This window comes from Haliotis rufescens, unplaced genomic scaffold, assembly GCF_023055435.1.
Source record: "Haliotis rufescens isolate VD_foot unplaced genomic scaffold, xgHalRufe1.0.p SCAF_3, whole genome shotgun sequence".
Taxonomy (NCBI): domain Eukaryota; kingdom Metazoa; phylum Mollusca; class Gastropoda; order Lepetellida; family Haliotidae; genus Haliotis; species Haliotis rufescens.
Window position 1 is genome coordinate 24299776 of NW_025964001.1, and position 24878 is coordinate 24324653.

At 38.8% G+C, this 24878-nt stretch overlaps 1 protein-coding gene across 14 annotated transcripts in view; it reads left to right on the forward strand.

Moving 5' to 3' along the window:
* The first annotated feature begins 10422 nt into the window (after positions 1 to 10422).
* Positions 10423 to 24878, forward strand: part of LOC124143984 (serine/threonine-protein phosphatase 2A 56 kDa regulatory subunit delta isoform-like) — a 48918-nt gene continuing 34462 nt past the window's right edge. For all 14 annotated transcript variants that reach the window (XM_046513221.2, XM_046513214.2, XM_046513194.2 and 11 more), the window contains exons 1-3: positions 10423 to 10532; positions 10714 to 10782; positions 10991 to 11159. In XM_046513221.2, the coding sequence (XP_046369177.1) occupies positions 10506 to 10532; positions 10714 to 10782; positions 10991 to 11159 (265 nt within the window). In that variant the 5' untranslated portion in view covers positions 10423 to 10505. The remainder of the gene's footprint in view (positions 10533 to 10713; positions 10783 to 10990; positions 11160 to 24878) is intronic.

The following is a 24878-nucleotide window of genomic DNA, read 5'->3' on the forward strand; positions in this document are numbered from 1 at the left end:
AAGATAAATAAAAGAGACAAACCTTTCCATATTCCCAAGCAATATCTATCACAAGCGCGGTCCATTGTACAATTACGACTTCTATCATAAACATGTTTTTTACCGGGTGCTCGCGAAAGGTCAGCGTATCCTTCCCCACCGATGGTTTGTTTGTTTGTTTGTTTGTTTGTTTGTTTGTTTGTCGCAGTCAGCAATATTCCAATTATAATACTGAAGTCTGTAATTAATCGAGTCTGGACTAGGCAGCCATATGGAAAGGAAATTACATTCTCTCATTAAAAAAGGCTGCTGTTTTATATGCGCAAATGCCTTTTTGAAGTGTGGATTCTAACAGTTCTACTTTACTTCGTGCATTCACTACCTTGGTTCTACCAGTACTAGGGCGGTCGTTTAGCCTAGTGGTTAAAGCGTTCGCTCGTCACGCCGAAGACTCGGGTTCTAGTCCCGACATGGGTACAATGTGTGAAGCCCATTTCTGGTACTACCTTGATTCTACTTGCACTATCGTGTTTCTACCTTTAGTATCCTGATTTCACCTTTACTAAAGTGTTTCTACCTTTACTGCTTTTACTACCTTCTTGCCACGTTTATTACCTTCTTGACACGTTTATTACCTTCTTGCCACGTTTACTACCTTGATTCTACCTTTTCCTATCTTGTTTTTACCGTTACTACTTTGATTCTACCTTTACAACCTTGATTTTACAGTTATTTATTTTTAACTAACTCAGACATTACGTGTATGACTTGTGGACTTGACCTAATACCCTACCATATATATGCCACGGGACTGAGTCCTAACATGGGACTCGTGTATGGAAGCATTGAAGTCACCGAGCCTGATCACCTGATTCTGTTTTTATATACCAAGCTCCTTGAGAAACGGATTTTGATGATTGTTGTAATATATATTATCCTTTGATAAAAAGTTTTCATACTCTTATCGTTCTTTCTTTCCTTTTCGCCTTCTCTTTTACTCCGTTATGCTCCCTTTTTTTAAAGGTAGGCTGCAATGATAAAGTTATTGTCCTTACTGTGAATGCTGTCTGGAACACTGACTGTTTATACTATGCTGGGCAGTTGGCCTGATTTTTTTTAATTTTTTTTAAAGAATTTATTTACTTTTTTTTACTTTTTTTTCTTTTTATCATTTATTTATTTTATTTTATTTATTTTATTTATTTTTATTTTTTTGGGGGGGGGATATCCAGCAGAATATCCAGAATATCCAACCTTTGCGACACTTCATAACATGTCAGATGTGTTAATAACTCGGAACATCATTTCATGGACATATCTGGTAAACTGTTTTGCACAGTACTATATTTGCTGATTATTTTGAGAAGATGCCAAAAGCTCAGACAGGATTTCGAAAGGTTACTGTACAGCTGACATCTTCACCGTGCAGTGTCTTGTCCAGAAGTGTTTATCCATGACTGGTGGGAGATTCAACTGTCTCTTTGATGTTTTTAAAAGGATCTTTGACTTTGGCATTGTGTTATGAAACATGGTATACGTGGCAGGTTATGTGCCGTGATAAGAAATATGTATTCAATTTTAGTTAAGACTGTTGGAATGTCTGACACATCAATTGGTGAATAATGTTTGAGTGGTGTTAAAACCAATCACATTCACTCGCTCACTCACTTTCATCAGTTCTGCCTAACATTACTACCGCCTTGAACCCGTTGATTGCCTTCAAAACACAGGTAGGCCGACAGGTGCTGGTGACACAGATCGGTTCAACTTCTATAACAAAAACACTAAATTATATTTACAAGGGAGAACATTGCCTTTCTCTCTGTGACACGAGATTGGCTGCTTATGTTGCGTCTTGTGAATTAAACTTATTAATTCTGTGAGTGAAGTGTGAATATTGAATGAAGCGGCACACAAATATTTTGATTAAAATAGCATTTCAAGTATGGAATTCCTAATATATATGTGAACTGTTCTGTGACTATGGACCACCTGCTATATGGAAATATTATTTCGATATACATTGTCACAGAGACACATGCGTGCGTTCTTGCGTGCGTACTAATTTATCTTATAAATCACAACTTCTTTAAGTGGCATTTAGAAGTTGGTATGTACAAGGTAAATATTTCAACCGAAACGTCGCATAATTTTTTAAGAAAGAAGTTGTATATCAATAGAACTATCCTCCTTGTTTGTAAATCATACTATTGGAGAGAAAATATGAGGGGAGAGAGAACAATGGAGAAATGAGAGAGTGAATCTAAATGTATTATCCACGAGTGTACAAAGAAATAGACCCGTGAAGATCGGGGTACAATAGGTCTTCAGCAACCCATGCTTGCCGTAAAAGGCGACTAACGGGATCGGGTGGTCAGGCTCGCTGACTTGGTTGATGCATGCCATCGTATCCCAATTGCGTGGATCGATGCTCATGGTGTCAATCACTTGATTGTCTGGTCCAGACTTGATTCTTTACAGGCCACTGTCATATAGCTGGTGTAGAATAGGTCTTCAGCAACCCATGCTTGCCATAAAAGGCGACTATGATTGTCGTAAGAGGCGACTAACGGGATCCGGTGGCCAGGTTCGCTAACTTGGTTGATGCATGTCATCGTATCCCAATTGCGTGGATCGATGCTCATGGTGTCAATCACTTGATTATCTGGTCCAGATTCGATTATTTATAGACCGCCGTCATATAGCTGGAATATTGCTTAGTGCAATAAACGAACAAAGATATATGACCCGCTTAGCGTTCAATTTTGACCTCTCTCGTGTATTTTGATCCCGTTATGCAAACCAAACATTTACTTTCTTTTCAACATGTCAACAATAAAATAATTGTCAGTTTCTTTTGATGACCTTTTTTATATATTCTGTCTGTTGTGTTTGAGTGTGATTCTACCGCATATGTTTCACCCTGTGAACTGATTGAGAATTCATATGTCTGATATAAACTATGCATATAGGCTACCAAGAAGTCACTGAGGGAGTTAAAATTTAAAATTTAACGTCGCGTCGGCATTATTTCAGCCATATAGCGACAGAAGTCGTTGAATATAATTGTTCAGAAGCCTCTGTTCATTCGTAGTTGATGGTCCGGGCAAATCACGCACATCTCCCCATGTGTGCTGTAATCAGGGCCTACTTGCACAGAGGAATCTTAGCACTTAGATGATCGTAACTGCCATACTTGAACATAGGCTTACGGTAGTCTTGGCGCTAACATCGCTTTGTGCAAGTGGGCCCAGGAGTCCATGCTTATACGATCGACCGCATGAGGAATGATCGACGTGGACAGGGGAGATAACTCCTCTCTGATTAACGTTGTCCCTAGCTCTCTGATGCGTACATAAAATGAGCGCTCATGCGTGTTTGGGTGTCCACAAGTGATGAAACATAGTGTAGGTCAGTTGAACAATCAGAAACTTTAACATCACTTACGGGCCTGCAGCTGATGGCCAGGTACAATACAGTATGTTTACAGTATTACGTCACACAGTTATCAACGGGTTGACAAAAATAGTTTAATTGATGGGTTAGAATGGCTTTGTTTGTGTAGGTTGTAAGCTTTCGTGTACACAAAAAGTAAACCAGTTTATAGTGCAGACTCTTGTCCGTGATAACTGTGCGTGCATATCACCGTGACAGGTGTCAATATCGGGTTTATATTTCATTCTGGATCAGTTGAAAGTAGAGGGTGGCATTTAGGAGGTAGGGATATTGTTGAGAGGCATTTCAACAAATAGTGGACAGGCAATTGTACATTAAAGTAGCACGATATCAACAAAATAACAATAAAACAGTTTCAAAACTCATTCGGGCGACTCGTCATATAGTAATTTTAATTTGCGGGGATATTTAATTCCTTGGTAAACAAACTATGGCAATATCTCAGGAACTATGTGGAATGTTGTCGAAAAGAATAAGTAAGATTAAAAAATCAAAACAAATACATGTATGTATTTTGAACTTAGATGTACCCATTCTAAGACTGCTTCAGACGTTGAACGTAAGTTAAACACCGTTGTGTCGAACTTTGATGTGCCGAACTCACGTTTGTCTCGAAGTAAAGCTTGGTGTTACGTAGGTCACTTCCGCTTCAACACAACTGTGTTCGACTGTATTTGCCTTGGCAGAACATATAGATTTTCGGGGGATTTTATAATAACTATTTCGTATTAATTATTTTTCTAAATAATTCTGAATCGAATTCCCGTCATGCCTAAATATAATATAAAATGGAGTTTTCATGTCAATCGTGTTCGTGTCTGCAGTGGAGAGTTTTGGATGTAAAAATAAATAAGAAAGCCTTGTACGCCGAGTACTGTTGTCACTCCAGCACGAGAGATCCTGGTAAATGTTATTCGCTGCAACCTCAAGCCTGGTTCGGGGTCACTGCGAGATTAAACCAAGTTCACCCCGGGGGAGCGAGGGCTCCGGTAGTGTGTCTCAGATCCGGGTGTATTTGAAGGCTACAGTCTTTTTTTCTTACTTCTGTCACAGCTCTTCTTTCTCTCCGCTCATATCTCACCTACACACTGGTAAACAGGTATCTCCCTGAGGATCGGGTGGCTCTGACAGTGAGCTAACTGCGCGTCATGATGACTCGGGCTTTCAGTCACTGGTTTACCTGGTCCAGATTCGATGTACGTAAGCCGCCGTGGTACAACTGAAAATTTGACTGCCGTGTAAAACTTCCTCCCTCACGTTAGATATGTTAATCCTCAAGCTGTGTCTCACTCACTCTTACTGATTCACTGGTGCCTTTCTATTTCTCAGTGTAATTCGTAGTTCGCTCTCTCTTCAGTGTAATTCGTAATTTTCTCTCTCTCTCTCTCTCTCTCTCTCTCTCTCTCTCTCTCTCTCTCTCTCTCTGCAAGCTACCAAGGACACGGGGTACCGGGAGCATATCTAATTAACAACAATAGGCAGTGCTTGAGAAGATCAACCAAACTACCCAAAGCAGTGATAGCAAAGGTCAATCAGTAGCCTCTACAGTCGCTACACGCGATAGCCTACACTGCCTGATCACTGCAACTCCAAAGACTGCTCGGCCTATCTGCCCATCAAACAAGCAGCTATTATTTCCTTGCTTGATTTGACCATAGAATAAAATGAATTTAACCCTCATCACTGTCAATGTCCAATTGTCCTCGGTGGTCAAGGACGATGTTATCTGTCGGACACAAAGCTATATATAGATCAGGTATATCTATAGATATTTATTTCTAATTATATATCTTTGATCTTTGACCTATCCACGGTCATTAAATTTTAACGGGAGTCGATATGGCGATTAAATGTGTCTGGGTGCATTGTACAGACCAAGCAACTGGTTACAATGACAGAGGAGGTACGGAGGTACATAGTCTGTCATACAGACCCTGAAACAAATATGTCCAATACAGCCCATGCAAGTCTATTATGTTTGGCAAGTCTAGATTACTGCAGTATCTGAAAATAAATCAAGTCTCTTGACTCCTTTTTATTATATTTTATAACTATAATTTAACAATTTTCTGTAAAATATTTTCATTTCAGAGACTAGATGTTAGTCTAGGGGGTAGACACCACAGCCTCATATGCCATGTGTTTGTACCTGTACTGGCTATGACTAAATGATGTGATATATAGTGTTTGTTGTTTAACGCCGCACTCAGCAATATTCCAGCTATATGACGGTGGTCTGTAAATAATTGAGTCGGGACCAGACAATCCAGTGATTGACATCATGAGCATCGATCCACGCAATTGGGATACGATGACATGCATCAACCAAATCAGCAGCCTGACCACCCGATCCCGTTAGTCGCCTTTTACGGCAAGCATGCATGAGTTGCTGACCTATTCTACCCCGGATCTTCACGGGTCCTATGTCTAAATGATCTCTTGGACTTGAAATAATTCGTGACATAGTGAGTGAATATGGTTTTACTCCGCGTTTAGCACCATTTCAGCAACATCACAGCGGGGGACTTCAGCAATGGGCTTCACATATTGTACCCATATGGAGAATCGAACCTTCGGCGTTACGAGCGAACGCTTTAACCACCAGACTACATCGCCGCCCTTTCAGACCCCCATTACATGAGTGAGTAAGGTTTTGTGTTGCGTTTGAGCAACATTACCCCAAGAACAATAATGAGCAATAGCAAAGATACAGGGGCTAGATGCAACTATCGATCAATACCCAAAGACTACAAGACCTAAAGTAACACATGACCCAAAAACATCACAACGGACGTCACCTTCTGCACACGACACCAGCCTTATCTATCATTTACCAAGTGTAGAAAAGAAATCCACGTCCAAACTGGTGCGGAAATGTAAAACCTCGATTTGTGATTATGCAGCGGGTTTTTTTAACGCTAGCTTTCTCCAAACAGGTTCTATTGTTATACTGTCATGATATTACCAGGTTGTGAAGTTACAGACTAACGTTACGTGATGCAAGGTGTGCGGGAATGGCTCGTTCACCTTTAGAACGGAGTTGTTTATTTCAGTTAACATATATATAGGATGGGCTACTCTACTGTGAGACACTCGACACTGTATTTGACGTATGCTAGGTTAACAAGATACACATAAACGGTACGTAGGATATCGTGTAATGTAAAGTACTGTCGTTCTTTGTACATTAAATTACTAACGACATTGTCGTCACAGGTTACACGATAGAGTCCTTTTAGGTCGCTTTGTGTCTATTTTAGTTATAATGATGGATATTATAGGGAGTTTGTATGTCATGGCTTCATTCATTAATATTTACCACTGCAGTAGGTGCGACAATACAAATTAATACTGATATATATTGCAATCAAATATGTGAAGCTCGCTCACTCACTCACTCGCTCACTCGCTCATCCACCAATCTATTCACTCACTCACTTACACACTCACCCACCCATACCACCCACTTGGTCGCTCACTCAAAACTGACTCATTCACTCACCTATCCACGCACTCATCGACTCACTCACCGACTCACCCATCCACGATCTTCCCGAGGTAAGGGAGTTAACTGACTGTAAAAGTCCAGTATCCACCCTTGCCGAACGAGGCCGATATTCCGGAGTTACATTTTGGCTGGACTAACGAGTCTACGTATAGTCCAATCAAAATCGCGCATCGAACCAGACATCCGGTTCGTAAACAACATAAAATTCAACGTGCAGATTTCGATCGACTGCAGGATTTGTAAAGCATGTGTACCGTCAACTTGGCATCAACAGATATTTTGCAAATCTGTTCATGTTATTTTTCAAGGTGATCAAATGATTTGATGCACATCGCGAGGCAGGACCAATCTTATTACAGTATAGATCTTGATTATCGATCAGATCGTCTTGACTCGCCGCCATTTTGTTTAAAGCAAATACAAGTGATATGAGAGGTGGAATCTGATTAGTCAATAGGAGGGCCATAGAAGGGACATAACTCGTAATAGCCACGATCGAGCCAGGAAATTCCAGCGTTGTTCGGCAAGGATGGAAACTGGACTTTTATAGTCAGTTAACTCCCTTTCCTCGGGCCGATACCATCCACGTATTCACTCTCACTCCCCATCTAGCATCTCTCAAGTGATTATGTCACACCTGACAAAAGAATCAAAAGAATCAGTCCATGCAGAAATGACTTCATTTTTGGAATTAATTTTGTATGGATATCGGCAACACTCTGTCAGATAGTTAAGATTTTACTTCTTTGCATTTCTTTTTTTGCAAGGTATATATAAAAGGCCGCCGTCATATCGTGTGTATAACATAACATTGAAACACTAATAGAGTAACCCAACTCTCTCACTCATGCATAATATACATTCATATCACGAAAAATGTCCATGATAATTTAGAGTTTCGCTTACCTGTTATCTTGTCCGAAACATTTAAATGAAATAAATTATTATATCTAATCGATGAGGGGCGAATTTAGGTGACACGTGACACCGCCATCCCCTTCTGGTACGTACCAGTTTACAGCCATGCGTATTTACCATGGCATAGCCATCTTAGTACATGTATCTATGTATATCCGTCACCTATCTTTACAGTAAACATAATTACTATAGATCCGTGTAAATTGTCTCGTGAGATTTTGTAAAGTTTACGGTAAGATTGATAGTATTGCCGCGCTCATTCCTGTCTACATGACACAAGATTTTGTGGATTTCCGTGTGTTCGTTTCAGATTCAAATCGTCAGGAAATGCTCATGAATATGTGAAACACGGAACTGGCCAAGAAACGCCGTGTTCATGATTTCATGATCTGCCCCGTTAATCCACATGTGGAGTGTACCCGTGAAGATCCGGGGTAGAATAGGTCTTCAGCAACCCATTCTTGCCGTAAAAGGCGACAATGCTTGTCGAAAGTTGCGACGGAGGGGATCGGGTGGTCAGGCTCGCTGACTTGGTTGAAGCATGTCCTTGCGTGGATCAATGCTCATGATGTCAATCACTGGATTGTCTGGTCCAGACTCGATTATTTACAGACCGCCGTCATATATCTGGAATATTGCTGAGTACGGCGTAAAACAACAAACCAACCACAAGTAGAGTGATTGAGTGAGCGTTGAGAGTTTGAGTGAGTGAGTGAGAGAGTGGACCTATTTCACGTCGCAAGAAGGCTCCATATAGCCACTGCCACCGCGGCCTGATAGACCATTGGTCTATAGCGTCAATACCCATCAATATACAATGCATCCGCTCAAACAAGAAGTTTTAATGGACACCCAATGGTGTGTGTGTGTGTGTGTGTGTGTGTGTGTGTGTGTTGGTGTGTTGGTGTGGAGGGGGGGGGGGGGGGGGGGGGGGGGGGGCATGCGTGCGTGCTGCATGCGTACTAATCACCTCCGACTATTAGAAAACATATAGGAAATCTACTGGGTACTGAATACTCTTATTATTCAAACGCTAATATCTCTGATACTGGTTGAAAGCGACGGTTGCCATGCACAGTTTCAGGACCAAGCAATACTGTACAACAAATGATTTAACTGCCGGTTGCACCTTTTCTGCATAACAGAATCCAAATTCACGAGCTTAATAAATGTAATCCGTCAAATGTAGGGCGTGTATCATGTGTTTTGTATAAGTAGACATGAGTGATACGCCTGGCTGGTAGGATGTGAAGTACCCTAAAAATAATATATAATGTACTGTTACATACAGATTATTCATACTTATCAGGGAAACATATGTAAATCATGGTGTGAAACAGGGAAGTTTATGAAAATTAGAACGCTGATGTGTATACATATATATGCTTGCAGGTGAATAGGCGGTCTACCTTCCTGTTTATTCTGTTTATTCAAGTATATTTTGGACATATCTTTCCTGTTGTTCGTGGCAACACATACGTGTATATTGCGTGATGTACAATATTTTTCAACGCAACTCCAATGTAAATGACATTCCTAGAAGCATACTTTGTCGACATACATCTTAATACATTGTCACAGTAAATATGCCATGTGGTATTAATCTGTCTGAAGAACATTTCTTAATACCGTGCTTGTCGACCTTAATTCACATAAAAGAGGAGATATGTCGATGTGAGGAATAGATGCACGCAAATTACTTGACCGATGTCGACAATAATAATAATAATAATAATAATAATAATAATAATAATAATAATAATAATAATTCCAGTGCCTTGTGTTAACAATTGTGTACATTATGAGCACAAACATAATTCACACCGGACCATAACAGGCCTTAAAGACACCTCAAGTCTAAAATGCATATTAAGACATTTGCAAATTTAACATATATAACAATTTAAAAAAAATTATAGCAATTTTAAATACAGACAGACAGACAGACCGAGAGACAAAAATGACATTATTGGGATTTTGTTTAAATGCTCATGAAGATCAATAATTCATGGCGTCACTTGTCACATACCGTGTACTCAGAAACAGTCATGCATAGATCATATCATCAACACATTTTAACAGTATGTGTATTTATAAAGGTGTGTTCCTGATATGCATGACATGAATTGCAGATATATAGAGTTGTTTCTGAAACGACAAAGTTTGCATTATTACACTTTTCTTGTTTAAAGTAAAGTTGTTTTTAGTGTAAAATTAAGATTATATATTTACACATGGATTATACAAAGGCCTAAACTATATCTTCTGCATATGTAAAATTAGTGGTTTGAATACAATCACATCTGAGAAAAGTCACTATTTTCAGCTTTGTGACGAAAGCATGTGTTGTTGCAATTAATAAATACACATTCTCAATAAAACCAATTTATGCATAACTGTTACTCAAGTCTTATAAAATATATAAAAATATTTTAACATGCTCACACATTTCGATTAGATTATATATTCATTTATTTTATTGACGTTTCCAAACTTTCGCTTTGGTTGTCACATGATTTCGGCAGAGCCTTCGAAAGCCATGTGACCTAAATAGACCAATCATCTTCCTTGTTTAGTGTTGAGGCGATCGAGTACGTCGATAATAGAGTATCAACCTTCCCTGGGGTACAGGTCGCCGCTAGACATGCCAAATAAGACTAAGAAAGAAAAGGTATGTCAAATTCTACCCCCCTAGAAGCTTACTGCACTAAATGGATGAAGTTTTAGGTGCCGATCACGCAAATGATGGCTGTATTCACGCATATTACGGTTGTCAAAATTTGAAGGAGGGGGTAGGTTGTTAGGCATTCATTTGGATATCCGTGCTTCTAACATGTCATTTGATATTTCAGACGACAACCAAGACAACGGGAAGTTCCAAAGCTGGCGGAAAAGAGGGATCAGAGAATGCGGAAAATGAGGTAGGGATGTCTGTTTAGTGACTCGATGTTGATCACTGTTTTGCAGTAGGCAGCCATATTGACATGGATATCCAAGATGGCGGCCAACTTTTCTGAAACCGAGAGCCATGAAGATAATCGACTCCGTTTGCCAATGAATGCAGTTGAATGATCTATTACAACACATTTTATCGCGAATGAGACAGTATAAGTCATGTTCCCTTTACAGGCTGCCAAAAAGAAAGCTCAGCAGAATAATGACACCCATCCACCTCCAGCCCAAATAAACAAGATCAAGTTCACAGGACCCCCTCACGTGAAAAAGGACAAAAGACAAAACTCTTCACGATTCAATGTTTCCAAAAACAGAGAACTGCAGAAGTTGCCACCTCTCAAAGGTAAGTTACTGTCACATTGATTGCACTACACACTAGTTCTAAATCTCATTCAATGTGTGTGTTGTCACCAATGCTGTGATACGTTACCAAGAATATACATTCTGGAAACTTTGATGTCCTGGTACCAGCACTAGCCTAATAGATAGTCAATTATTTAGACAGTATTTAGAGGTTATTATGTTAATGTCTTGGTCTGCCTAAAAGTATTTTATACAAGTGGCAACCCATAGCAGATAGACTATGTCCCCAAAAACTGTTTTGCTATTAGCGTGTGTTCTCAATGTTTTCTGCTTGATCTATTGCAGTGTACAGCGATAGAAACCTAACATTTTTAGTCCACTAGTCCTTATAATGATCACATTATAGCCAAACCCTTAAAAATGGCAAATTTCTACTAGTCCTTGTTTCCTTAACTATTGGGCAGTTTCTCAAGGACTACGAGTCTAGTGCCAATTTCTAACGCTTGGGTAGCTATTATATTTTATATAAAGCTGCTATATCATTCTTCAAAGATATCTAATGTACAATTTGTACAGCATGTACTGTGTGAAGTGACCCCATGACCGTCTGCTGCAAATTATGGAACTAGTCTATGTGATGAGGGTTTCTTTGCAGTGTTTAACACTTTTTACATCAGAATGGTCAGTAGGGAACAAACTTTCCCTGTGTGGACACGGCAGTGAGTGGCCACCAAAATAATTTTCTTGATTAAATCTGTGAAAACTAGAAATGAGAGTAGATGAAATATTTCCCATTCCTATTAGTGTATTTTGTCATTCTGCAAGAAATATCTACTCACTATGAAAATGGGTAAATTGGCAGGTTTCTTTATGATCATAGAAGGTAGAATCATTCAGATACAAACATATGGATCCATGTTTTTCATTTTTTCCATCACACCTTCAAGCCACAAATTGCGTAAATGAGTAAAATTCATTGTTGACCTTATTTTCTATACACATTTAAGCCAAGGTTTGAATCATGGTTGTTGATCAAATCAAATATACAACGTTTGAAATTGGTACAGGTCCTGTGGTCCTTGCCAAACTGCCCCAAAATTAGGGTATCATAAGGACAAGTAGAAATTTGCCATTTTTAAGGGGTTAGCTATATGGTATCTTTATAAGTACTAGTGGACTAAAACGGTTAGTTTCTACCTCACAATTTGCTTTGTATTCGATGCAGAATGGGATCCCAGTATTTCATCCTTGTTACAGGAGCTGGCATAGATTGGGTTAAGTCATTTCAGATGTTGTGTTTTTTTAACCTAACTGACCCTGGGATAGAGTTTGGGTCAAGTCACCTTTTGTTATAATAATGAAAATAGATAGACCTTTTGATGATTCATATGTAAAAAACATAAAAGTATATGATACCTAATCTATAAGGTTTTAGGTCAATTACATTTTCTAGGACAGAGGCAGATTGTCATCCAAAATGTTCTGAAGATTTTGATCAGTTCAAATTCAGTTACTATTTTGATCCTCCAAGTGATTGACAGGTGTTAAGGGTAGTCATATATCTGCTGTAACCATGTTCTGATACCCATGGAGATGTTAATTACTAAGATTGTCACACCAACATGGTTGATTTCACGTCAAGTGTATTGACATGTGTACTCGACCACGGTCGTGTGTCAAGTCACTCTGAAGGGATTACTTTGTGTTGTTTATTACTGGTGTATTGTTGACACTTAAGGTAATTATGCTCCTTTGTGATATCCATACTCTCTTATTCTGATGGGAAGGAGTATTAACCTCCTTTTCAACATCAATGTTCCTGCTCGGAAATAAAGAAGCACATTCAGTATTAATTTATTATTTGCAAAACCAATTTTCGACAGTTCTGTGTATTGGTCATGTAACTTTGTTTCAAGTTTCATGTAAGCTTACAAGCATAGCATGAGGTCCATCTCTGAAACTTTAGGGCTTGTCATGTTCAACTTTGCCTGATGGATGCCAGAAACAGTAACTCCAGAGCAATTTTTATCATTGCGGCCATGTTAGCCTTATTGAAGATATGTTTATCCCATTAGGCATTATTACTTGGCTACACAGCATGCATCAACTGAATCATTGTGAAATTACATCAGTACATAGTGTGTTGTCAGGGATTTATCTACACTAAATCTAAAGTACAAATCCCAAATTGGGGTTGAGAAATGAATATTTCATGTTATCATAGATAAAAATAGTGTTATGGCCTTGTAGAAGTGATTTTCAAGAAGTTTACTAATGTCCATTGCACAACCTTTGAAGGTTTTAGCCTATTAAAAATGGTGATTTCAATGAAAATCTGTCGTCGACACACACAACTCTTACTACAATAGAAATGTCTCTTGTGTGCAACAAGCAATCTACATTTTTTGTTAGTTTAATGATTCAATCAGCCATCTCATGTGGAGGCCACAGGACTTGCAGTGTAACTTATGCATCCATTCTCACTATGTGTATTTGTAAAAGTTACAAACACCCTTGATCATCCCTTAAACTAATGAGTATATGCCCCTCTAATGATTCCAGGTCAGAATTGGTTCCCTGCAACCTATGCTTGTTGTAGCTGGTGACTAAATGGATCTTGTGGTCGGACTCAGTGACTTGGTCTATTGCGTGTCATCGTTCCCTGACGCTATGGATTGTTACATGCAATATTGATCATTGGATTGTCTGGTCCAGACGTGATTATTTACAGACCGCTGTTATATAGCTGGAATATTGCTGAATGTGGGGTTAAACAAAAACACACAAAAATGATGTTCATTAACTGCCTGGGTGTTGGAAATTCACTGTTGATATAGTGCTTATTGATCCTCTAATAATGATAATGTTGATATTCTACCAGTGACTTCCATGGTGATTATCATGGCTTGAGCTCATCTATGCACCGATCAGCTAGTGCTCACATGGGTTTGTATGAACCTTTCAAGTGGAACCTCATGAATGATTAAGTTTGAATCAAGTGATCATCAAAATTGGTCAACATACAATTCAGTGTTTGGAATTGAGGGAGTCCTTGCGGTCTTATTCTATTGTGTTTGTATCTAGGGACCCCCCAAATTCTAAACTTTTTCAGATTAAGGTTATGACAAGGACCCTTAACTTTCATGCTTAATTAGAACACTGCATTTATTAATTCATTATGATTGTTTTGATTTTAGTCAGTGTGGATATTATATGGTGCTGGGTAGATTTTTAAAGTTCTATTGCTCAATTCCACTCTGAGGTTATGTCCAAAATGAGTGGTCACCAGATCAATGATCCATCAATAATGGCATTTACAAAGATCGTTTCATGCATTACCTTTGAGTGCTAGATTGCAGGAATGAGAAATGATAGCTGTGAGTGTGATTACACATACTTAGCATTGCTGATTGAACCTATTTGGCCAGGTTACTATAGGCAACTGATTGGCAGCACAACTTGGCTCTTCAAGATCAAGGGTTTCACAGATTTGCAATTTTCAAGAGTTTTCCAACTACATGTTGTGTTATGTATATGTATCAGTGGTGTGAATCTTGTGGACTTTTTATATGATGTTGCTGTTCCAGCAGTTATGGTTTTTAAGGTCTACAAGTATTGACTAAACAAATAGTATATGTAAGAACCAGGTTAAATATGATTGATACTCTAACTCATGTGTTAATCCTGTCATCAACATATCCGTATGCATAAGAATTGGAGGTTGAGTCAGATCCTTGAACATAATTAAATGTTTGATATTATAATTTAACTTTGCACTAATATGACAAAGTTGGGGGTCTGTTGATGCTCTTATTTTACAATGATACAGTTTATAATGGGCTGAGAAATTGCAATGCATAAATAATGAGTGGGTCATTCTGTAGAAAGTGCCATCCCATGAAGACCTGGGTTAGAATTGATCTTCAGTAACCCATGCTTCTCGTAAGAGGTGATTAACGGGATAGGGTGGTCAGGCTTGTTCGATGCATGTCACCGTACCCTATCCCTAATGCGTAGATCGATGCTCATGATGCCAATTACTGGATTGTCTGGTCCACGCTTGATTATTTACAGCCTAGCGTCATATAGCTTGAATATTGCTGAGTGAAGCATGAAACAAACAAATCTTTTGCTCAGATAAGATACCTCTCTGCATTAAGATCTAAAGTCACTTCCATGAAAGGTCTTTGTCTGCCCTATTTAAATGAAGGATGTGTGGCCAATCAGATGTCAGCTTTCTAAAACAACTTGGCTTAATTCTTTCCCATCTTGACTTAAAAGTTATGATTTTTACAAATGAGAATGGTACTCCTTTTTTGACTGCAGATTCCATGGTGCGCAGAAAAGGCAGGATGTCTAAAATATCCACACCTATATCAGGGATTGACTAAGGTCGCTATTCAGCGATATACTCGCATAGTTGTCGTAGATATCGCATCAACATTCAATCAGCACGATCACGGGTGGAAACTAACATTTTTAGTCCGCTAGTCCTTATAATGATAACATATAGCAAAACCCTTAATAATGGCAAATTTCTACTCGTCCTTAGGACACCTTAACTATTGGGCAGTTTGGCAAGGACTACAGGACTAGTGCCAATTTCTGTTGCTGGTGATTGAAAATCACGTAGATCTTTCAATAGTTTTAACTGCATTAGCACTCTCATTTTCACCTAGAAAAATACAAACTTTCGTATTGCTTCAATGAATTTATCTACTGCACCTAAAAATGTCAGTAAAAAACTTTCACAAATGTCAACAGTCTTTTCAACTTTCGTTTACCTGTAAACGTTTTCTGGCTGCTGTACATGGCAAACATGCCGCCTTCTATGTGAAATAAATGACTTAATTGTTTCTTATTAAACAAGAGGGTGAACCTGGAGCAATAGTCATTGTGTAATGAACTGTCACTTCTTATTAATGGAAAAATCCATATTGATAAGATTTCATTTGTTACGGTCAGAGACCCTGCCTCTGATATGGTACACACTTCAGACGGAAATAAGACCGTGAAATTGGCGAAAGCACTGGCATGTAAATAATATATTTTTTGCCATCAAACTGTAATACCACTTAGAGCAGTCACTATTTCATGTCATCACTCTAAATATATTGAATTACAATCTAAACACACATAGTTGAAATTTGATAACTGCAGATTTTTGTCTCCTGCATGCCAACGAAATGAACAGCTGATGGTGATAAACATGCCTCCTAAATCAAATACAGTTTCCCCACTGTGTGAAGATGAAATATCTCTGAAAATTAGCAAAATCTCATCACAAGCCAAAAGATCTCATTGCTTTTGGTCCAGGGGAGATTTTCTCTCAAAGGTAAAAATTTCCAGGATAATTCCTGCAATATAATGGCACTGCCTTATGTTTCTACTACTACTACTACTACTCTGTTATTATCCCCCGCCGCGCGAAAGCGCGAAGCGGGGGATATAGTATTCACGACCGTCCGTACGTCCGTCCCACCTGTTTGTTGCCACGATATCTCAAGAACTAAACACTGGATTGTCTTCATATTTGGAACTATGGTGTATATACAGACTCCGCAGACACCAGTCGGTTTTGGTGACCTTGATCCCATTTTCAAGGTCACAGCAGACAAATCTGCTTTTAGAGTTGGAAAACGGTGTTGCCGCGATATCTCAAGAACTAAACTCTGGATTGTCTTCATATTTGGAACTATGGTGTATATACAGACTCCGCAGACACCAGTCGGTTTTGGTGACCTTGATCCCATTTTCAAGGTCACAGCAGACAAATCTGCTTTTAGAGTTGGAAAACGGTGTTGCCGCGATATTTCAAGAACTAAACACTGGATTGTCTTCATATTTGGAACTATGGTGTATATACAGACACCGCAGACACCAGTCGGTTTTGGTGACCTTGACCCCATTTTCAAGGTCACAGCAGGCAAATCTGCTTTTGGAGTTGGAAAACGGTGTTGCCGCGATATCTCAAGAACTAAACACTGGATTGTCTTCATATTTGGAACTATAGTGTATATACAGACTCCGCAGACACCAGTCGGTTTTGGTGACCTTGATCCCATTTTCAAGGTCACAGCAGGCAAATCTGCTTTTAGAGTTGGAAAACGGTGTTGCCACAATATCTCAAGAACTAAACCTCTCGATTGTCTTCATATTTGGAACTATGGTGTATATACAGACACCGCAGACACCAGTCGGTTTTGGTGACCTTGACCCCATTTTCAAGGTCACAGCAGGCAAATCTGCTTTTGGAGTTAGAAAACGGTGTTGCCGCGATATCTCAAGAACTAATCGCTGGATTGTCTTCATATTTGGAACTATAGTGTATATACAGACACCGCATACACCTGTCAGATTTGGTGACCTTGACCCCATTTTCAAGGTCACAGCAGGCAAATCTGTTTTTGGAGTTGGAAAACGGTGTTGCCACAATATCTCAAGAACTAATCGCTGGATTGTCTTCATATTTGGTACTATGGTGTATATGGCGGGGGATATTTCGTCACTCTGTGACAAATACTTGTATAGTTAGTTTTCAAGATACAAAAATAAGATGTGCTGGTTTCAATACTCCTGTTTATTCCTGTAAATGTAGGTGGATGACATTTTTGGCTGAGTAAGACAAACCTTTAAAGTCATATTTGTTGTATTGTTTATTGGTATTGTCTGTTAAGCTGACTGAATGAGTGTAAATATCCTTGAATGTGTTGTGAATGCTTGCATACTTTTGCTATTCCTAATCCGATGCCAGGGTTTGATGTCTGATTACCATTCTGAAGAATTTATTATCTTCGTGGCAGGGGGGATAGATATAGGAATGGGTGCCGTCCTTCCGTCCGTCACATTTCGTTTCCGGAGCAGATCTTGAAAACCGTACCATATTTCTTCACGAAACTTGGCACATATATATAAGTCTAGTGGGAATTGTTGCCTTTTGATAGTTTGGGATTTTTAAAGAAAAATATTTTTTGAGTTTCCATGGCAACGGCTTTGACTTAGACTGAAAATGGCGGAAGTCCTCTTTTCGGGAGCAGATCTTGAAAACCGTACCATATTTCTTCACCAAACTTGGCACATATATATAAGTCTAGTGGGAATTGGTGCCTTTTGATAGTTTGTCATTTTTAAAGAACTTATTTTTCGAGTTTCCATGGCAATGACTTTGACTTAGACTGAAAATGGTGTAATGTCATCTCGCAGTATTGAACATAGTTCACATGAGTTAATGCATTGCACACAACCAGACATGTCATTTTGGCGGGGGATATGAGTATTTCATGCTTGTTTACATTTTCTAGGAGTTGTCTTTCTTATGAAGGTTTGTCTTTATGACTATGACATACTAGATTGATCATCCTCGTAACACACAAAACAATTTAAAAATGAAAATGTATGAGACATGTGGTCTTGGAAACATCTGTTGTGGTTCAGTTTTCAATTGTTACATCTGTAAATACTTGATAACCTTCAGGAACATCTTTAGCAATGTCTCACTTGGCATGACCATGAGTTAATGAAAAATAGGCTTTATTATCCTGCTGCCACGATGTGGGACGGGATATTGGAACAAAGTTCGTCTGTCTGTCCGCTTCTCAAATGGGACAAATTTTCTAAAAAAAGCTATGATAGTCCAAGAAATGAAATTTTAAAGGCTAATATTACTGGTCATGATCTCAGATGAGTTTGAAAATTGGTGCAGTGAATTCATTTTTTACAGAGTTGTGGGCCTTTCTCCATTCTTTTCAACTTGTGCATACTGCTTGAAATGGGGACAAATTTTCATAGAAACTACTGAAGTTGCATTTATAAGTTTGCATGCTTTTTGCATGCTTTTTTAAGAAATTCTTGTCAATACTTTTTGAAAATTGTTACCGCCCTTGATCCATGTTACTGTATTTAACTTTGTGCATAATGTCAGGGGACAAGTTTTCTCAGAAACAACTGAAGTAGCTTATCTAAGAGGTTATCAATACAGTTATTTTTTCCAGAGAAGGGGCCTTTTGTGTATATTAATTTCACATTTGATCATTTTTTCTGTTGAAATTAAGCGGCCCATAGTGCCTATCTCTTGTTAAGGCTTTATATGACTCTCTTTTTTATGGTTTATATTCACTGCTATATATGCCCCAAGGCGCGGGATTGTGATAATGCTGGGTTTTTTGTTTGTATATACATCTCATCATCTTAACCCTGAAATATAAAACTGGCTCTTTAAAAGATAGTGAAAGTGCCCAAGGCCTATATTGTAAAATCACAAACAATGCAGAAAGGAAACAGACAGCACCAGTGCTATCTCCATCAACTTGTGTATGATGTCATTCTGTACAAGAGGTTGTATAAAAGTGAGGTACTTTTCTGCCACAGTTGAGGGGAGGTGAAAGGGGGTTTAACATTGCGTCCAAGATTTTGGCACTTACATAGTATTGTGCATGCACGTGTATGCATAGTCTGGACTGAAAGTGATACCGATTTATAGTGCTAGCCCACTGAGATACCATGGCGCAGTTTGACATGAATACTCCACTCAGACGCAATATACATACTCCGAGCCGACCAGTCCTTGTTTAAGCCCCTTAATGCCGAGCCACAGGCAGGGTAACAACAAGTACCATCTTAAAATGTCTTTTGGTATGACGCAGCTGGGGATCGAACCCCGTGCCTTCAGCACTCCAGGCGGATGCTCTACCACTAGACCACAGAGGCGGTCGAGTCCTACGCGAGTCTTACATAACCTGGCAACAATGTTAGAAATAATGGGGTGCTTAGGTTCCTTGGGCTTTTCTGCTTTAGTATTTAAGTGTTGGATTCCCCTAAATCTTTAAAAATAGGTTATGAGGGAAAAAACCTTGACAGGCATGCTTAATTTTGAATATTGCATACAATAGCACATTTCTAGTGGGGATTTCAGGTTATGATATGTCCCAAGCAACCTATTCTGGTCATAAAGAGCTAACCAAATGGATTGGTTGGTCTGGCTCTGTGACTCGTACCCTGATGGCATGGATTATGTTTACAATATCTATCACTGGATTGTTTTGTCCAGGCTTGATTATTCTCCTGAGAAGGCCAAGATTTGAATAATGAGTTCTGGTAAAATTTCTAAGTGTACAGCCTCGGGTGAAGGTTTAATGTGTGATACCGAAGTAAACGTGTTTGACGTATGGATCAGCTATCTAACCTCCTCCTTGACATGACTGACAGATAAGAAAGGATCAATATATTTTCTGCAGTGGCTCCTTAGAAAAAGACTAGCATTGAGCATGTTTAATGTATTTTATGTTAATAGTGTTGTGGCCATGTCAGATGACTTCAAATGGCAACAATTTCTTGAATCTTCTTAAAAATAGTCCTCATTTATCTATTAAAAAAATAGTTAGTAAAACGTTGACTATCACGTTATGTTTGATATTTTAAGTTTGTTGACCTTGATATTGACCTAGTGTCCTTGATGTGTTTTCATTTGAGTGTTCAAGTTTAGGGTTTGGGGGGCTTGAGGTATGCTCCTTCAGGTTTTTTAATCAAGGGGATCCCCTTAATCTAATTGACTAATGACATGGACACCTTGACTTTCATGTTTATTTTCGAACACTACAACACTACAGCGTGACAAGGTTTTAAGCCAGTTTGCAGACTATGTTTCAAAGGTGCCTGCAATACTAGACGCATCCAGCACTCATCTTGTCGTCATCCAAATGCAGGCCAGTGTGTGGGTATTGATCTGTGGAGTCCAGTTAGGAAGCTGGTCAATCAGTCGACTGATGTGGCCAGCACTGATCAATTCATTTGAGTTGCTACATGTAGGTAATAAGCAATATCTTGCCATCAACAAACAGGTGGCTCTATCTCCCTGGGTACTCTCAATCAGTTGAGAAAATGACAAGTAATTTGGGTGATGGTGTTAAGTTGTGACTACCGTCGACAGAAGATGACTATAAAGAGTTCATGTGATTAACTTCATTACCCCAACTGTCTGTTCTTAGGTGTGTTTCATGCTGTCAGTGCAGCTTTGTATTGCGTGTAGGCAAGGTGTAGCTAATTACATTGAGAGGGTTGTAACACTGTGCCATGAAATATGCATCAGTTGGAATATGGTTCTGCCACTTTACAATATCTTGACAGTTTCTCACTTGACTTATCCTGTAAAGAATCAGCAGACATCTTGGTTAGAATTGGTCTTCAGCAATCCAGGTGTGTCCGAAGTGGTGAATGACCGGTGGTCAGACTTGCTGATGTGATTGATGCATGTCATCATATCCCAATTGCGTAGGTCGATGCTTATGATGTCAGTCACTGAATTATCTGTTCCAGACTCAATTATTTACAGACCTCCATCATACAGCTGGAATATTGCTACATGCAGTGTTGAATGTCAAACAACAAACAAGCATATATATTATTATATCAATCACCAAAGTCATTGAAGAGTGTGCCTTGCTCAAATTTCAAAAGTGTCTTGTTTGTACTCATGTAGCTAATGCTTGTAGCTGTAATGAGGGATAATTTGATTTTCATGTGTATTGGCAGTGTTCAAAGTGAATGGTGGGATCCTTGGGATTTGATCCTATTGTATTTGAATTTAGGGACCCCCCAAATTCTAAACTTTTAACATTACGATAATGATAAGGACCTCCTTGTCTTTCATGCTTATTTTCTAAGACTGGTCACTATACATTGTCTTCTCATAAATCCATTTAGAGTGGTATACAAAGCATCAAATGTGATTTGAATTGACAAGAAAATCAAATCAGTACCGCCTTCAGGAATTGTAACATACGCAAGTCCTCGGAGACAAGAACATTTCTTTTTCTCTTCTCAGTCTAACTGTACTGAAATTGAGTTCATTGCTTCTGAAGGTATTAGATTCAACTGTATAACTGTATCTGCATCATATGAACCATATTTTTTTTAATTTAATTGATTTTTATAGATGTGTTCATGAGAGTTAATATCAAGCTCATTCAGCAGAGAGGCATTAGCAAACTCTTTCAAGTCATGCCAAATTAAATTTTTTCCTGAAGTTGTGAACTTCTTTACAACAACTGAGGTGAATCTTGAACTGAAAAATACAATTGTTAATTGACCTTGCAGTTTGACCTGAAATTTTGGGTTCCCTTATTTGAAAAGATAATGTGCTTCCTATGAGTATAAGTTTCCCCCAAACAGCTAGATATGTGGTAACTACATTCCCTATTGATTACCTAGGTATTTTTAGCATACCCTGTAATCAATAGGGTGATTTGTGTAGGGAAGATGGGCCTATATTTGATTGCCTCTGACGTGCACCAAATTCTATAAGCTTGTCTCTCTGAAGTATTTGCCTTATGAGACTGTATCAGCTCATGGTGTTCATTTTCACCTTGTCCGAATTGTCCCGCCTGTCCAGAATTCAATATAGCATGCATTAGGAGTGGATGAAATATTGGCTTCGGTTCGACCATTTGAACTGTCTGTAACTTACTTCAGGCATAAGCATCTGATAATGATGTAATGGTTTGCAAGCTGGTGAGGTATTCATCTGTTGACACAAACTTAATCATTCTCTCTTTTGCCACTTGTGTCTACAACCTGTGGTGAGTGTGGAGTTGGTAGTTACCACAGATGGATGCATTCACATCTGTGTTATAATGAAAGCTACTCGTAATAATATTTAACTGGAACATAGGATGGTGAATCTGGTGGTTGGAGAGACATGCTAAGGGCGTAGTGGTGAGTTTATGGTATTGGGTTGGGCCATGTGGTAGGTCTTCTGTTATTATCTGGAGTGTTGTAAGATCAGATGTTGTCTGGGAGCAGGGAGGGAGTCCTTGCTTGCCATCAGCAACATAACATACTATCAGGCAAGGACTATTTGGGGGTGAAGGTGGGTGGTGGTGAGGATATTGGTAGATATCAAACAGTATGCAAAACATAAGTTTCCTGTACTCCCTGCTTGTGCTAACGTAGCAGGTCTGCTATCACATACTGACAGTGGGGAGAATTGCACATACTATGTGTGGTCAAACAGGTAATTACAGCCTGCTGTGAATGAACTTACATTGATGGCAGAGTGTAAAACAACATTCACTTTCTATCACTTACTCTCAAAACTGTTCATGACAGCCTCTTATTTGTACTTATTATTAATTTGTACAATAATAATGACAGCCAGTTTGTACTCTTCTTCATAGATGCAAAGTATGTCTCCTACCTACACCAATTTTTCAGAAGTTGAAATCCTTGAACGTATAGGTTTGTGCCTCAGCGTAATCCTTTCATTAATGACTTTGAGATTGCTTGGAATAAAAGGTACAATAAACAGTGCCTTGCCTTCATTCTTCAAATAGCCGACAATTATCAAGGCTCAACACTTCAGGTTATAGTGTATTGATTGAGAAGAAAGATTCTCAATTGTGTCTTTACATTTCATTGAAGGAAGGCAACACACACACCAGAAGTTCCCTGGCAGTCATTGACTGGACCAGATAATCAAACATGTGGTAATGGACTCTCACATACAATCATCTGGTAGAAATCTTGTACCAGTTCCCACTGGTGTTACTGTGTGTGCTTTTCCCAATTATTTCTGTTGAAACTTGCTGTTTCTTCTCGAACCAAGGGCACAGACAGTGTAGGGTGAATGCCTTGCTGGCTCTGCCCAGTAGGTCTGACAAGAATTGTTTGTAGAATTGGCAGCGGGGCCTTTCTGGCAGATCGAACATGTTGATAGAAGCCAACTTGCGCTTTGTAAACAGTTTCAGTTATTAGTAGATCTCTTCTCTATGGTTTAGTTATTTGGATCAATGGTGGTCTTGCCATGCCTGGCTCCTGACGTCATTATGGAAATAGTTCATGGCCTGTGCTCTCTAGCAGCGATAATGTTGTCATTTACATATTTTATTGCTATAGAATGCTTGTAATATGTATGCTACAATGGCTATTGAATTGTATAACCTGTTTGGATTAAAGTTGGCTATCGATTTTGATATCAGCCACATCAATAAAGGCAGCATGATCTCCTGATTCAGTGCCATTTATTATTATGTAATGGCTGCATACTCGTTGTTATGGGTTTAGGAAAATAGGTTTCCAATAAGAACTTCAGCTCTTGCGTCTTTGCTATTTAATCAGAATTGACGCTGTATGTAATGCAACTTTTATGTTGAATGGGTCAGAAAAAGTGCTTATGACCAGAAGTTCTTAAGAAACTGTTCCCATGCCTTTTTGACCATCATAAGCACAAGAGGTTGCGATGAGTTGTTGCATCAGATCATTTGCTATCATGCTGTAGCTCAAATGCTATGATATATAGTACGTATATTGTTGATCCATTGACATAGGTGACTTTCATGTTGTGTAACATGAAAACAGATTATGTATTCAAAGTATATAATAACCTAATATTTTTTTATACATACTCATGAAGTAGTATTCATTTCAATTATGAGTAGAACATGAAATACAAGACAGAATACATACACATCAAGTAGATTTGTCTTAATAATAGGCCAGTTTTTGTGGATTTAATAAATATTGAAAACAGATCTGATGAAGTACCTGAAGAACACATGTTGATCCAGCCCTATGAGACACATGCACTGAATGTTATGAGACTCGGTGAGTATAGAAAGTGAGTGAGTGTGACTCCTGAGATTTTGTTGTATCAGCATATTTTTCATAAAACATAAAAAGTGCAAGAGGCTCTCTGGTGACCAGTAATAGATTTATATAGAGACTTAGGGCCCTATTGCCCTTCAGTGAAACAACATAAAGATATTCT